General features: G+C 36.1%; 1 protein-coding gene across 4 annotated transcripts in view; it reads left to right on the top strand.

Annotated features, from left to right (window-relative positions):
• sash1b (SAM and SH3 domain containing 1b) overlaps positions 1–13,812 on the top strand; it is an 85,781-nt gene that overhangs the window by 59,333 nt on the left and 12,636 nt on the right. For 2 of the 4 annotated variants that reach the window (XM_059518482.1, XM_059518484.1), the window contains 7 exons: positions 4,327–4,455; positions 5,063–5,110; positions 5,256–5,305; positions 8,593–8,630; positions 10,340–10,426; positions 10,519–10,631; positions 11,904–12,005. In XM_059518482.1, the coding sequence (XP_059374465.1) occupies positions 4,327–4,455; positions 5,063–5,110; positions 5,256–5,305; positions 8,593–8,630; positions 10,340–10,426; positions 10,519–10,631; positions 11,904–12,005 (567 nt within the window). Of the gene's footprint in view, positions 1–3,071; positions 3,277–4,326; positions 4,456–5,062; positions 5,111–5,255; positions 5,306–8,592; positions 8,631–10,339; positions 10,427–10,518; positions 10,632–11,903; positions 12,006–12,162; positions 12,637–13,812 lie in introns of those variants that run through there. The other 2 variants (XM_059518485.1, XM_059518483.1) reach the window with 2 other exon arrangements.

Below are 13,812 nucleotides of genomic sequence, written 5' to 3'. Positions count from 1 at the left end.
AGTGATTTTTTTTTTTTACTCTATTCACCTGGGTTGTCTTGGCTTAAAATAGCCATCCTCATGTAGCTGAAGTCTGAGTTTGGTATGATATGTAATTAATGCGACAGCCACATTCCCCTCAGAGGTAGCGTCTCCCAGGAGCTGTTGAAAACTAATTGAGGTGAATATGGCGTGACCCTGGGCTACTCTTACAGTCCTGCTGTCAGATAACCCGGGGAATTAGAGTCATTATGGCTGGTGTGATATTCCCAGTCATCCCATTCATCAAGCAAAGGGTCCCTGGTTAATGAGGAGGTGCAGTCGACTCCGTTTGACCAGAGAGGAGAAGATAAATGAGCTGCTGCTCAGCCAGGACCATCATCCCGACACATGCTGACTGAGACCCTCCAGCCGCTCACACGCTCTCCTTCTGTCCAAAGTGCTGTGACATTGTACCTCATTTAAAACCCCGTTAACTAAAATGTCACGCTCATGTCCCGCTGGTGGTTTGAGATGTTTGAAGTAAGGTTTGAATTAATGAATTGCACTAGCCGGTGATTTTACTTTCAGATTTGCATTTATGTAATGTTCAAGGAATTAATTGGATTATATAAGAGTGCCAAATTTAATTGTATTAAATAAAAAATGTGTGTGATATATATTTGTTTCTTATTTATTTAATATTTACTATCATAAGTTGAATTTGTATAAATATAATATACATCATTTTATTTATTTATATATAATATATTAAATCAAATAAATATAAAATAGTAAATAAATACAGTAAATAATCTATATAAATACAATTTTAAATAAATATGTCTTTATTTATTTTTACATGTTTTTCATTTTGGGGTGTAATGTGACCTGGATATTATCATAAACTTTGTGAGAGTTCTCTCTGACAGTTTATAAGTGATTTCCATGCATGATTCAGATGCTGTTACTATCAATTCATGCACACATACAGTACATGTGGCTTTAGTGCATGAATACTTCATAGCTCTTTTTAATGGCTCTTTGCTTGCAATGAAAGGGCTGCACACAGGAGACAGTGGGCAGATCATGTGATTGGACCATAATAAAGTGTTTATCACAGGCTGGCTGTGTCTGGCAGCTCAGATCAGCCTTTTCTCTTCAGCATCGCTGGCTTTCTTTACTGATGAAAAGTGGCCAGATTTCGCGCAGCATTGACTGGAGGGCATGTAACTTAACAAATGAATGGTTCTGTCTTCGAGGACAGTCGAGCCAGTCACAGAGAGCGCGACCACGAGACCTCTGTGCCTCTCGCGCTGGAGGAATGTGCATGTTTTGAGCTCGATGAAGGAAGTGTCTCATATCATCTCACGAGTATAACAATCTATTTTGTGCCTCAGATCTTCTCTGCATTCGTCGATATTAAATTACAGCATTTTCTTAAAGCGTTTGAGCCATTTTTGGCAAATTGCAGTTTAGCTTTTTAACCCAATACATGCCTGATTATTTGAAAAGAAATCTCCAATGTTTTTTCATACGTTTCCTGAGGACTGTGGGAAAAGAAATACAAACAGTGGGTCAGAGTTTCACAGTGGTCACTCTACTTTTAGATTGTGTCTGTGAGAATATAGAAAGTATTTAGTATGACAGTAACTGAGCAGAATGACTGTGTTAAACCATCTGAATAGTGCTGAACACACTAGATATGGGTGTCATATTTTCAAAACTGACTAGGTGACTAATTAAGGAAGCATTGTGAAATTAGGATTAGGATAGGTTCATTTGACTTTATTAGACATGTTTCTTTGGGGCTTGTTTATGTTTAGCAAGTTCTTAACATCCAGTAAATGCACATTTTCCTTTCCACTAAAATGTTACATTAAATTAATGTTTCTCCTGAACATGAAGATTTAAAAAAAAAAAATTTACTCTGCAGTGAATGGGTGCCGTCAGAATAAGAGTCCAAACAGCTTATCTCAATTATCCACAAGTAATCCACACCACTCCAGTCCATCAGTTAATGTCTTGTGAAGTGAAAAGCTGCATGTTTGTAAGAAAGAAATCCATTATTAAGAATCCTCTATCCATAACATTGCTTTCTCCAGTGAAAACCTCATCTTTTCTGCACAGATCAAGCACCATACATGCCAAAACAGTTCTAAACAAATATGTTGGTGGATTGTGATGACAACAAGAGATGGACTTTTCAGTGGAGGAAGCATTATTACAGATTAGTCTTAATTGATGGATTTGTTTCTTATAAACATGACGGCACCCATTCACTGCAGAGGATCCAATTTTATAAAATAAACGTCAACTAAAATACAATATTTAAAAAATTATTTAGTTTCAACTAGTTGCCGAGGCAAAAATTCCATTTTCATTTTAATTGAACTTGAAGTACTACAATAACTAAAACTAAAAATGAAATAAATCTTAATAAGTATATAGACATGTAACAAAAAAAGTAATGAAAATGACAAAAACATAATGACTAATTGAGTGAAATTAAATGAATAAAGGAAAATATAGTAATAAAAAAAACTATGCAAAGTTGTTCAAATCAAGTGAAAATCAAAAGTCTGGTCACGTAAAGTAGTAACTGCATACATCTTTTCAACAAACTGCATGAATAAAGCGACTGTAAGCCGTTTGTCAAACAACTCATTATAAAAACGATGATAATACTGATGCTGCAAGCAGTGATAATTAACGACTTTATACATATCATATAGACCTTTTTATCAGTCTAAACTCATCTCATCTGGTCTTATTTTGGTTGTTGTGTTTGTTTTTATAATGACTCTCCTTGTTGATGTCCTCCGAGGCTGTCTGGCTGTTGAATGGCCGTCTCTGAGGCTCATTGATGTGTGTAAATCTGAGCCAAGTCAGTCTTTGGAAGTGTCACTTCCTCCAGCACAGCGCAGCTCAGTCTGTGAATATTAATCAGCCTCGATAAGCTGCTCAGTGTCTGTGATCATCAGTCATCAACGTGCAGGTGTGCTCAGATTCAGACTGACTGGGATCTCAGAATCGTTCTGGGGCTTCTGCACTCATACAGGAGAATATTAAAAGCCAGTTAAAAGCTTTTCTAAAAGGACTCAAGGAGTTATGTTTTTACCATCTGAAGACAGGATAAAGAGCATTTGGCTCTCGCTGTCTGTGAGGTTGTGCCTGTAAATCTCAGTTTTATATTTGGAGCAGTATATTATAATTTTGACCATGGATAATGAAGCAAACACTGATCAAGACATTTGTGGGGATTTGAGCACATCAGACAGTTTTTCGCATGTATGGGCAGACCTGATGAATATCTTGGTAAGTTTGTGAATTTTTATTTCTAGTGTCTTCCGAAAAGGGGTTTTATTTTATTTTATTTTATTTTATTTTATTTTATTTTTAATGTTGTTGTATTTTTTATTATTGTTGATATTTCTATTATTATTATTATTATTATGAATATTATTCTTGTGATTATTAGTATTATTATGTGGATGTTTAGTGTCTATTTATAGCTAATATCTATTTAATTTCTCTTTAGCATGCATCCTACATTTTCAGCATTTTTGTTATCTTTAAACAATATTTAGTGAAAGCATATGGATTTACTTTGAGTTTAATGTCACATTTGATATTGTTGATATTTAATATTAAGCCTGGGGATGTGATACTTGATATTTGATGACATTCACTTGAATAATGTAAAAATAAGACCCTGTAGCCTTTTACATGTCATTGTTTTAATGTCAAGTGTGTTTTTCAGTGGCATGGGTCATTTTACCAGCATTTCAACTGAGTTCAAGCGAGGGATTTTGTACTAGAAGACCAGACAATTTAACCTTGTTGTCACATCATGTAGTTAAAATTATCAATATTTATTTGTTTGCTTTAAAAGACTTTCTTCCTGAATTCCAACCCTCTCTCATCGCCAGCAAAGTATATAATGCATATATGGGTGACATAGTTGACTAAAACTTCTGTGTGATAAAAATATTTGAGGAAAATTTTTAAGAAATGAGTTTACAAATCTTGAAATGATGCTTTGCCCTCTGGGTCTCTAGTAAGTAAACGAGAGAGGTCAAGTCTCTGTGTGTCATACAATACCAGGAAGACATGGTGAGGGAAAGCTGATTTCTTCTGACCAGGAATATTGGCTTTCAGGCCAATACACCAACACACACCATAACCACCTCCATGGAAGTTGATAAGGCTCAGAGTGTATCTGAAGCAGCTTTCAAAGACCCAAACCTGCTCTTTTGACTGTTGCTTAGTCTGAGAACTGGAAATACATCACAATTCTGCAAGATTAACGAGGCTCTGCTGTTTTCAGGCTGCAGATAATGCTTGTATTGTTTGTGTGTGTTGTAGGATGGCTCTCTGGGTAACATCGAGGATCTGGTCCAAGAGTATTCAGAGTATTACAGCACGTCGTACAGCGAAGTGTGTGACAGAATGGAGGAGTTACGCAAACGCAGAGTCGCTCAAGAAGCAGAGACGGTAAAATAGTTGCAAAAGACTATTTATATATTTTGCATTTATTTTTTCACTACTGTTGAGGTTGGTAAGGTTTTTTTTATGTTTTTGAAAGATGTCTCTTCTGCTCACCAAAATACAGAAAAAAAACTATTCCATTGTGGAATATTATTACAAATATAAATTAGAGGTTTTTATTGAAATATATTTTAAAATGTAATTTATTCCTTTGAATCTTCACCATTGCTTACATCTTCTGTGTCCCATGATGATCTTTCAGAAATCATTCTAATATGCTGATTTGCTGCTCAAGAAACACTTATTATTATAAATGCTGGAAACAGTGTGATTCATGTTTTTGTGGAAACCTTTTTTAAAGAATAGAATGTTCAAAATAACAGCTTTTATTTGAAATCAGAATGTTTTGTGACATCATAATTGAATGCATCACTGCATCAAAATGAATGCTGAATAAAAGTGTTACATTTTACAAAAAAAATCTTGCATCACAATGAACATGATGGTAAGATGTGTCATTTAGGTCGACTAGATAAGGGTTATCAGAGAATAAGGAATGAGTAGTTTGTCATTGAGGGCTTTGTTTAAATCGCGTCATGACTTTGTTTCTCAGGGAAAGGCTGAATCAACAACATCCCTTCAGCTGCGTTTGGAAATCCAGGTGGGTAATGAATCACGGTCAGTGGAGGGAATGACCCGTCCAGGAAGTTGTGCTTTTATGGAAAAGACACTAATAGTGTCATCTTTACACTATCTCAGTCTGTATTTGTTGTTAAGAGTCTAAAATGTCTTAATTTTTCTCCCAGGAGTCGCTGGGTCTGTCTAGTGCCGTGTCCACACCTGAGGTCGAGAGGAGGTACGTGTGTGTTGTTGCATTGTTAGCATTTCTCATCCAGTCTTTGCAAACTGTGCTTGTTCCAAGAACATGATTAAGGGACTTTCTAAGATTCCATTAGAGCTGGTCTGACAACGAGAAATTAGATATTTAGAGTTCCTGGACGTACATAAATGAGACATGACAGGCTTACATCCGGTCATCGGGACATTGGAGATGATGCATGCATTTCCTGTTGACCTCTTTATTCTTCATTTCTCTTTTTCCTTCCTTCCATTGTGCACTGGATGAGATATAATCTGAATCGCCACCATCAGCATGTTAATACATTTTAATGCACGAGTCAATTTAGTTATTTTTGTTTTATTATTCACAGTTTCGACTTCATTGATGAAGGAAAACTTATTATAAAACTGATTCTTGTGGATAAGCCTACTGTGAAATAAGTCAATAAGCGACAAAAGACCACATAGAGTGATTTAACCATACAACCCGAATTCCGGAAAAGTTGGGACGTTTTTTAAATTTTAATAAAATGAAAACTAAAGGAATTTCAAATCACATGAGCCAATATTTTATTCACAATAGAACATAGATAACGTAGCAAATGTTTAAACTGAGAAATTTTACACTTTTATCCACTTAATTAGCTCATTTAAAATTTAATGCCTGCTACAGGTCTCAAAAAAGTTGGCACGGGGGCAACAAATGGCTAAAAAAGCAAGCAGTTTTGAAAAGATTCAGCTGGGAGAACATCTAGTGATTAATTAAGTTAATTGATATCAGGTCTGTAACATGATTAGCTATAAAAGCTTTGTCTTAGAGAAGCAGAGTCTCTCAGAAGTAAAGATGGGCAGAGGCTCTCCAATCTGTGAAAGACTGCGTAAAAAAATTGTGGAAAACTTTAAAAACAATGTTCCTCAACGTCAAATTGCAAAGGCTTTGCAAATCTCATCATCTACAGTGCATAACATCATCAAAAGATTCAGAGAAACTGGAGAAATCTCTGTGCGTAAGGGACAAGGCCGGAGACCTTTATTGGATGCCCGTGGTCTTCGGGCTCTCAGACGACACTGCATCACTCATCGGCATGATTGTGTCAATGACATTACTAAATGGGCCCAGGAATACTTTCAGAAACCACTGTCGGTAAACACAATCCACCGTGCCATCAGCAGATGCCAACTAAAGCTCTATCATGCAAAAAGGAAGCCATATGTGAACATGGTCCAGAAGCGCCGTCGTGTCCTGTGGGCCAAGGCTCATTCAAAATGGACTATTTCAAAGTGGAATAGTGTTTTATGGTCAGACGAGTCCAAATTTGACATTCTTGTTGGAAATCACGGACGCCGTGTCCTCCGGGCTAAAGAGGAGGGAGACCTTCCAGCATGTTATCAGCGTTCAGTTCAAAAGCCAGCATCTCTGATGGTATGGGGGTGCATAAGTGCATACGGTATGGGCAGCTTGCATGTTTTGGAAGGCTCTGTGAATGCTGAAAGGTATATAAAGGTTTTAGAGCAACATATGCTTCCCTCCAAACAACGTCTATTTCAGGGAAGGCCTTGTTTATTTCAGCAGGACAATGCAAAACCACATACTGCAGCTATAACAACAGCATGGCTTCGTCGTAGAAGAGTCCGGGTGCTAACCTGGCCTGCCTGCAGTCCAGATCTTTCACCTATAGAGAACATTTGGCGCATCATTAAACGAAAAATACGTCAAAGACGACCACGAACTCTTCAGCAGCTGGAAATCTATATAAGGCAAGAATGGGACCAAATTCCAACAGCAAAACTCCAGCAACTCATAGCCTCAATGCCCAGACGTCTTCAAACTGTTTTGAAAAGAAAAGGAGATGCTACACCATGGTAAACATGCCCCGTCCCAACTATTTTGAGACCTGTAGCAGAAATCAAAATTGAAATGAGCTCATTTTGTGCATAAAATTGTAAACTTTCTCAGTTTAAACATTTGCTATGTTATCTATGTTCTATTGTGAATAAAATATTGGCTCGTGTGATTTGAAAGTCTTTTAGTTTTCATTTTATTAAAATTTAAAAAACGTCCCAACTTTTCCGGAATTCGGGTTGTAGTTAAAGGATGGTAATTGTGATTAAAAAAAAACTAAAATCACTGTAATGTCTCTCTGGGTTTATTGAATTAAGAAAAGACACCTATTTTCAATAGTTTAAAATATTATTAAGGATAATTAGAATAAAATAAAATACAAAAAACCTTTTTTAAAGAAATGAATACTTGTATGAAGCAAGGGTGTATTAAATTGATCAAAAGTGACAGTAAATACAAACCCAAAGGAGTTCTACTTCAAATAAATGCTGTTCTTTTGAACTTCATTAAAAACCTAGAAAAAATGATCACGTTTTCCAGAAAAATATTAAACAGCACAACTGTTTTCCACATTGATAATAATATAAATGTTTCTTGAGCAGCCAATCAGCATATTAGAATGATTTCTGAAGGATCATGTGACACTGAAGACTGGAGTAATGATGCTGAAAATTCAGCTTTGTGTCACAGAAATAAATTACTTTCTGAAATATATTCAAATACAAAACAGTTCTATTGAATTGTAATAATATTTCATAATGTTTTTGATTTGATTTCTTTTTAAATGCATCCTTTGTGCGCATAAGAACAAAAACATAAAAAATAGTGCTGATCCCAAACTTTTAAGCAGTAGTACATACTCATACTAAACAAGATTTTTTATAATAGGCGTTGTAGATGAATTCTATATTACTAAACTCTAACTATTCTAACTATATTTCTTTATCTACTAAACAATATTACTTGCTAAAGGAGCTATTTTAATATCAATGTTTATTTGTAACATCATTGCTATTAATGGTTGTACTGGCAATGCAGGATTAAGGCATGTTTGCTTGCAGTTTCTACATATATCTGCCCTCATACGGCTAAACGTTTGCATAGCTTCAGAGAGCTCAGGTACATGCTAACATCAGCTGAGAGAAAGACAAATAAAGAGAGAGGGAGAGGAATTCATGAGCCATGTGATTGCTCTGTTGCTGTAAAACCCCTCCGTTGAGTGAAAAAGCCTCCATTGTTGAAGTGTGGTGTGGCAGCCGACAGCAGCATGTGTCTGTATGTGCTCTGACAGAGAGCATGGACACCAGTTAGGACAGAGACACATAACTAGAAATCAGTGGATAGGTGCTGAAAATGAAGAAAATAATGTGGGAGAGCAGGTGAGATGAGGCACAGTGTGATGATGCTTTGATGGAGATGTGTTTGTGGGAATTCATTCATGTTTGTACTTTTGCTTGCAGGCAATCAATGAACAAATCCAGCTCTGAAGACGGATCTGGTTAGTACCATATTGTGTGTCTGTTTGTTTGATTGTTGTATAAACTCAAGTAAAATCAGGGTACACACAGTCAGTGGGAGTATAAGGGAATTTTAAAAAGGCCTGCAAAAGTCATGAGTGAATATACATTTTTCCAATCAACGTTTAATAATCAAATTGTTATTGGTTAAACAGTATTCTTTTGTTAATACCCTACAAAGTTATTTAGAAATTCGTATCAAGTTATGGTAGTGTAATTCATTGGTCAAAAATTGTAGGAACCTGTGAAATTCACTGTCAGTGAAGATTTTAGACACACCTTCTTATTATTTATTATTTTATTAGTTTTCCACATCTCAGAAAACTTCAACACTGTTTTTCCTTCACTATTTGATCTAAATAATTGTTTTTCAATTACATTACTATGGATCCCCGCACATGCCAAGCAAAAAATAAAAATAATAATTAATTGTGCGCACAATTTACTAATTAATTCCCTCGATGAACTAAAATGTGCACACGATAACTATTTCATTCTTTCGATTTGTTAAATTATATGACAAATTACTAATATGTTCCCTCGATGTACTAAAACGTCCTCATGATTATTATTTCGTCTTTCGATTTGCTAATTTATACACACAATTTACTAATTTGTTCCCTTGATGTACTTAAACGTCCACACGATTACTATTTTGCTCTTTTGATTTGCTAATTTATACACACAATTTACTAATTCATTCCCTCGATTCACTAAATTGTCCACATGATTAATATTTTGTTTCCTCGATTTGCTAATTTGTGCACACTTTACTAATTAGTTCCCTCAATGTACTTAAACGTCCACACGATTACTATTTTGTTCTTTCGATTTGCTAATTTATACGACAATTTACTAATTTGTTCCCTCGATGTACTAAATTGTCCACATGATTACTATTTTGTTTCCTCGATTTGCTAATTTATGCACACTTTACTACTTCGTTCCCTCAATGTACTTAAATGTCCACACGATTACTATTTTGTTCTTTCGATTTGCTAATTTAAACGACAATTTACTATTTCGTTCCCTCGATTTGCTAATTTTTGCGCAAAATTTACTAATTCGTTCTCTCGGCGTACTAAAACTTGCACACCATTACCATTTAGTTCCCTCGATTTCTTAATTTGTGCACACGATTACTAATTAATTCCCTTGATTTTCTAATTCGTTCAATCGATTTGCTAATTTGTTTGCTCGATGTACTGAAAAATGCACAGGATTACTATTTAGTTCGATTTGCTATATTAGTGCGCAATTTACTAATTTGTTCTCTCGATTTATAAATGGTTTACAGGAGTTAGCAAATCAAGGGAACACATTACTAAATAATGCGCACAATTTATAAATCAAGGGAACGAAATAGTAATCGTGTGCATGATTTCACCTACTATTTTTTTCCTGCATGCCATGTGCGGGGCTCCGTACATAACTGTTCAAAATAATTTTTTTTTTAAATTTTTGCTTGTTTGTTTTTGTTCACCAAGTGTGCATTATTTGATAAAAAATACAGTAAAATCTGTAAAAAAAATTTTTTTTTGCAATTTTAAATAACGGTTTTCAATTTTAATGTATCTTAAATTGTCATTTATTCCCATGATTTAAAAAATGTGTCCAAACTTTTGACTCTATATCTAGATCTAGAAATGCTTCTTCAGAAATTCATTGAGTTTCAAACTGTTTCTAACAGCAGGGAAATGGGACAGAAAGAAAAACAAATCGTTCTGGCAAAACTTCCGCAAGGCACAGAAAGGGAGCATTCGAGTGCCACCGAAAGGTTCTTCACCCACTCCTTATCAAATTTCCAATCAATCTTCAATTAAATATTGTTTTAAATTATATGCATGACCTTGGACCTCTGGTTCACAGGAGAGGATCTGGGCTTTGTGGCCAGTGAGATCACAATGAGTGATGAAGAACGCATCCAGCTGATGATGATGGTGAAGGAGAAGATGATCACAGTGGAGGAAGCCTTGGCTCGGGTCTGAAACACTTCACAACCCATTTTTCTTTCCTAATGTCATGTATTTCTGAGAAAACGAGATGCTCAACAAAAACCATGTAGGATGGGCAGTGGTGGATGAAGTACACAAATCAAGTAGTCGAGTAAAAATACAGATAACTTAATCAAATATTACTTCACTAAAAATTTCATTTTCAGTTTTACTTGAGTAAAAGTACAGAAGTACTTGATTTTTAGTTCACTTAAGTATTAAAATTAAAAAGTACTAATCGATTAACTGAAATTATTTTTTCAAGATAGCACTAGTCAAACTAGTCATAAGAAATATTAGTGCAGACATTTAATATGTATTGAATTGTAAATAATCAAATTTATATTTTATTGCCAAAACATATTATACAATCTCAAAACATTATACCTCAGTATACTTAAATATCAGGTAAAAGTCCTGATGTGAAAGTGAAAAAAATTCGGCAAAACAGGTGACATGTGCAGATGTCAAATGGGGCAAAATGCATTAACATTTTAAGAGGAACTAGAGCAGCAGGAAAGATTCACAAGCTTTCAGTCAACATTCAAGCATTTCAATGGATTTAAACAGCTCAGGCTTTTACACCAGGTGTACTTCACAAATAACTGACAGTGACCTATATATGATTATCATTTACAACGGGCAATACAAAATGTATTAAGTCACATTTGCATTAAGTCTCTGATAATATCCTGGTCCCTGGCTGTTTTGACCGGATCATTGAATCAGTGCATTGTTGATCAGTCCGATTCTCAAATGAATCGTTCATTGCGACTTGTGAAATGATTCAGTAGGTTCATTGGAAAGAATCAGCTCATTCACGAATCAGACATCGCTATTGTGGCTCAGAGCGGGTGGCGATCTCCTCAGTTGGGGACAACGAGGAATTACATGTTTTCGTGAAATGTAGTGGAGTAAAAACTATGATATTATTCTTTGAAATGTATTGAAGTAGAAGTAAATAGGACATGCCGGTTCTTGGCTCATTTTGATCGTATAATTGAATAAGTGAGTTGACACAAAATCAGCTGTGAATCATTCAGTGTGATTCGTGAACCAATTCAACAGGCTCATTTGAAAGAATCTCCTTGTTCACAAAGTCAAAAATATGATATTACAGTATGCATTGGAATGTAGTGAATGCTAAGTAAAAATGTCCTAATACACTTTACTGAAAAGTTTTTTACAGTCTACCACTGAGGATGGGACTTGATTTTATTCCCTCAAACATTCACTAACGTGCTTTATTTGTTCCCTCAGCTGAAAGAGTATGAAACGCAGAACAAGCAGTCCAACAGCGTGGACACGACCGATTGGACAGACACACCCAGTCCCTCCATGACCGAAACCTCCTACTGTAATGTAAGTTTCCCAGTTACTTTCTGTGTTTGCTAATGTCAACTTCTCACGGAAATCCAGGTCTCCCCCAAAGCCACCCGCGTGGAAATGAAAGGCGTGAACATCCGTTAACTATGTTTGTTGTGATGAACTTGTTTATTGGCGGATCTTCTGTCTACAGACACTCCCAGCAGGGTTGTCACCCCTCCATCCCCCCGTCATGTCCTAGATGTGATCCACGGCCCCTCTGGGCCTCCAGGCGGGGTCCCATTCATCCCCTCAATGCTGTAACCCCCCATTGTGCATTTTTGGCCGGTTGAATGCAGGGCTGCGCTCTCTTCAGCGGCCCACAGCTCTTTTGTGCAGGGATTGTGTGATTAAAGCACTTGGATGCGGGATCCATTCCACCAATTCCACTGGACAGAGCCACTGTTTACCATTTGTTGCATGCTAAAAAAAAATTTAAATTCACTTTGCACTTTAGATGTTGTGTTAGCAAAGACGAGCATCAGTCTTGTGATTGCATTAAAGGTTAGTAATATGAACAAACCTCTGAGGCTCAGTATCTGTTCAACATCTGTGTAGCATTTAATAAATGTTTCATTTTTCAGCATTTAATGAAAAAGTCCAATAGATTACTTGAGCACACTGAAAGAACGAGATGAAATGAATTCAACTTCTCTAGAGCATGTGTGCAAACCAGAATGCCCTTCTTAATATATCTACCCTGAATGTGTATTCTGTGAAATATCTTATAATGTTCCTCTTCACCCACGTTTACGTCACAAACTTGTTTGCTGATATTTATGGTGTTCCTGTGGCTCAGTGGTAGAGCATTGCATTAGCAGCGCAAGGTTGTGGATTCGATTTCTAGGAAACACATGTTAGGTGAAAATTGTTAACCTGAATGCACTGTAAGTTGCTTTGGATAGAAGCGTCTGCTAAATGCATAAATATTTTAACTGAATTTGTGCGTATAATTACACTTATATTATATAACTAATGCTATGATATTACTATATTTTGTTGTTTACATGGTAATATGTTTTTGTAAATGTGCATTTTAATACCATGCTTTTTTCCGACATGCACCCTGATAATACTATGGTCTTCTTTGAACTACTGTGCAAAAGTTGTGGTTGGAAAGATTTTTAATGACAATAGTTTGACTTTGTGTGCTTGAATTTTACTGATGCCAGTTGCGGAACATTCCACCCGCTGAAATAGTTTAGTTCTAAGACTCCTGCACAAGAGCCGTTTATAGCAGACTCTAATCGTCTCACACTGACTGTGTTTGACACTTCACCAGGTTTATTTCAGGTTCTGTGATGTTTTATGGGTCTGAAGTGAGAGCTGCACGTTTAGCACCTGCATCAGAGACGTGCTATTCTATATTATGAGTATGAACAGTAAATGATGGGGTAATTATAGTTGAGATGTGTCCGTCTCTCCTGCATGTGGTTTCTGAGCCCACAGCCGTCTGCTGCTAAAACAGTTGATTCTGAGAAATACAGGCAGCTCTACTTGCTGAAAATAAGCTAGATATGAGTCCTGCACCCTCATGTCTCTGGGATATTCTCGTCTCTAGATTCTTCTGGTTTCTTCACCTGTTTTATGGCCTAGTAGGTGAAAACGGTGTTTCTGATCATTTTAGTAAAGTAGCAGAGCTGTTTATAGCAGACATTAGCAAACGCTCAGACTCTAATAGTCACACACTGACTTCATTTGACATTTCACATGATTTGAGGAATCAGTCATGTCTGGTGCACAAACACTGCAGGACGAGTTGCATGTTGAAGTTCATGAGTTTGAGAGTCTGAAATATTCGCAA

This window comes from Carassius carassius, chromosome 31 (assembly GCF_963082965.1).
Source record: "Carassius carassius chromosome 31, fCarCar2.1, whole genome shotgun sequence".
NCBI lineage: Eukaryota > Metazoa > Chordata > Actinopteri > Cypriniformes > Cyprinidae > Carassius > Carassius carassius.
This window is presented reverse-complemented; position numbering and strand designations above follow the sequence as displayed.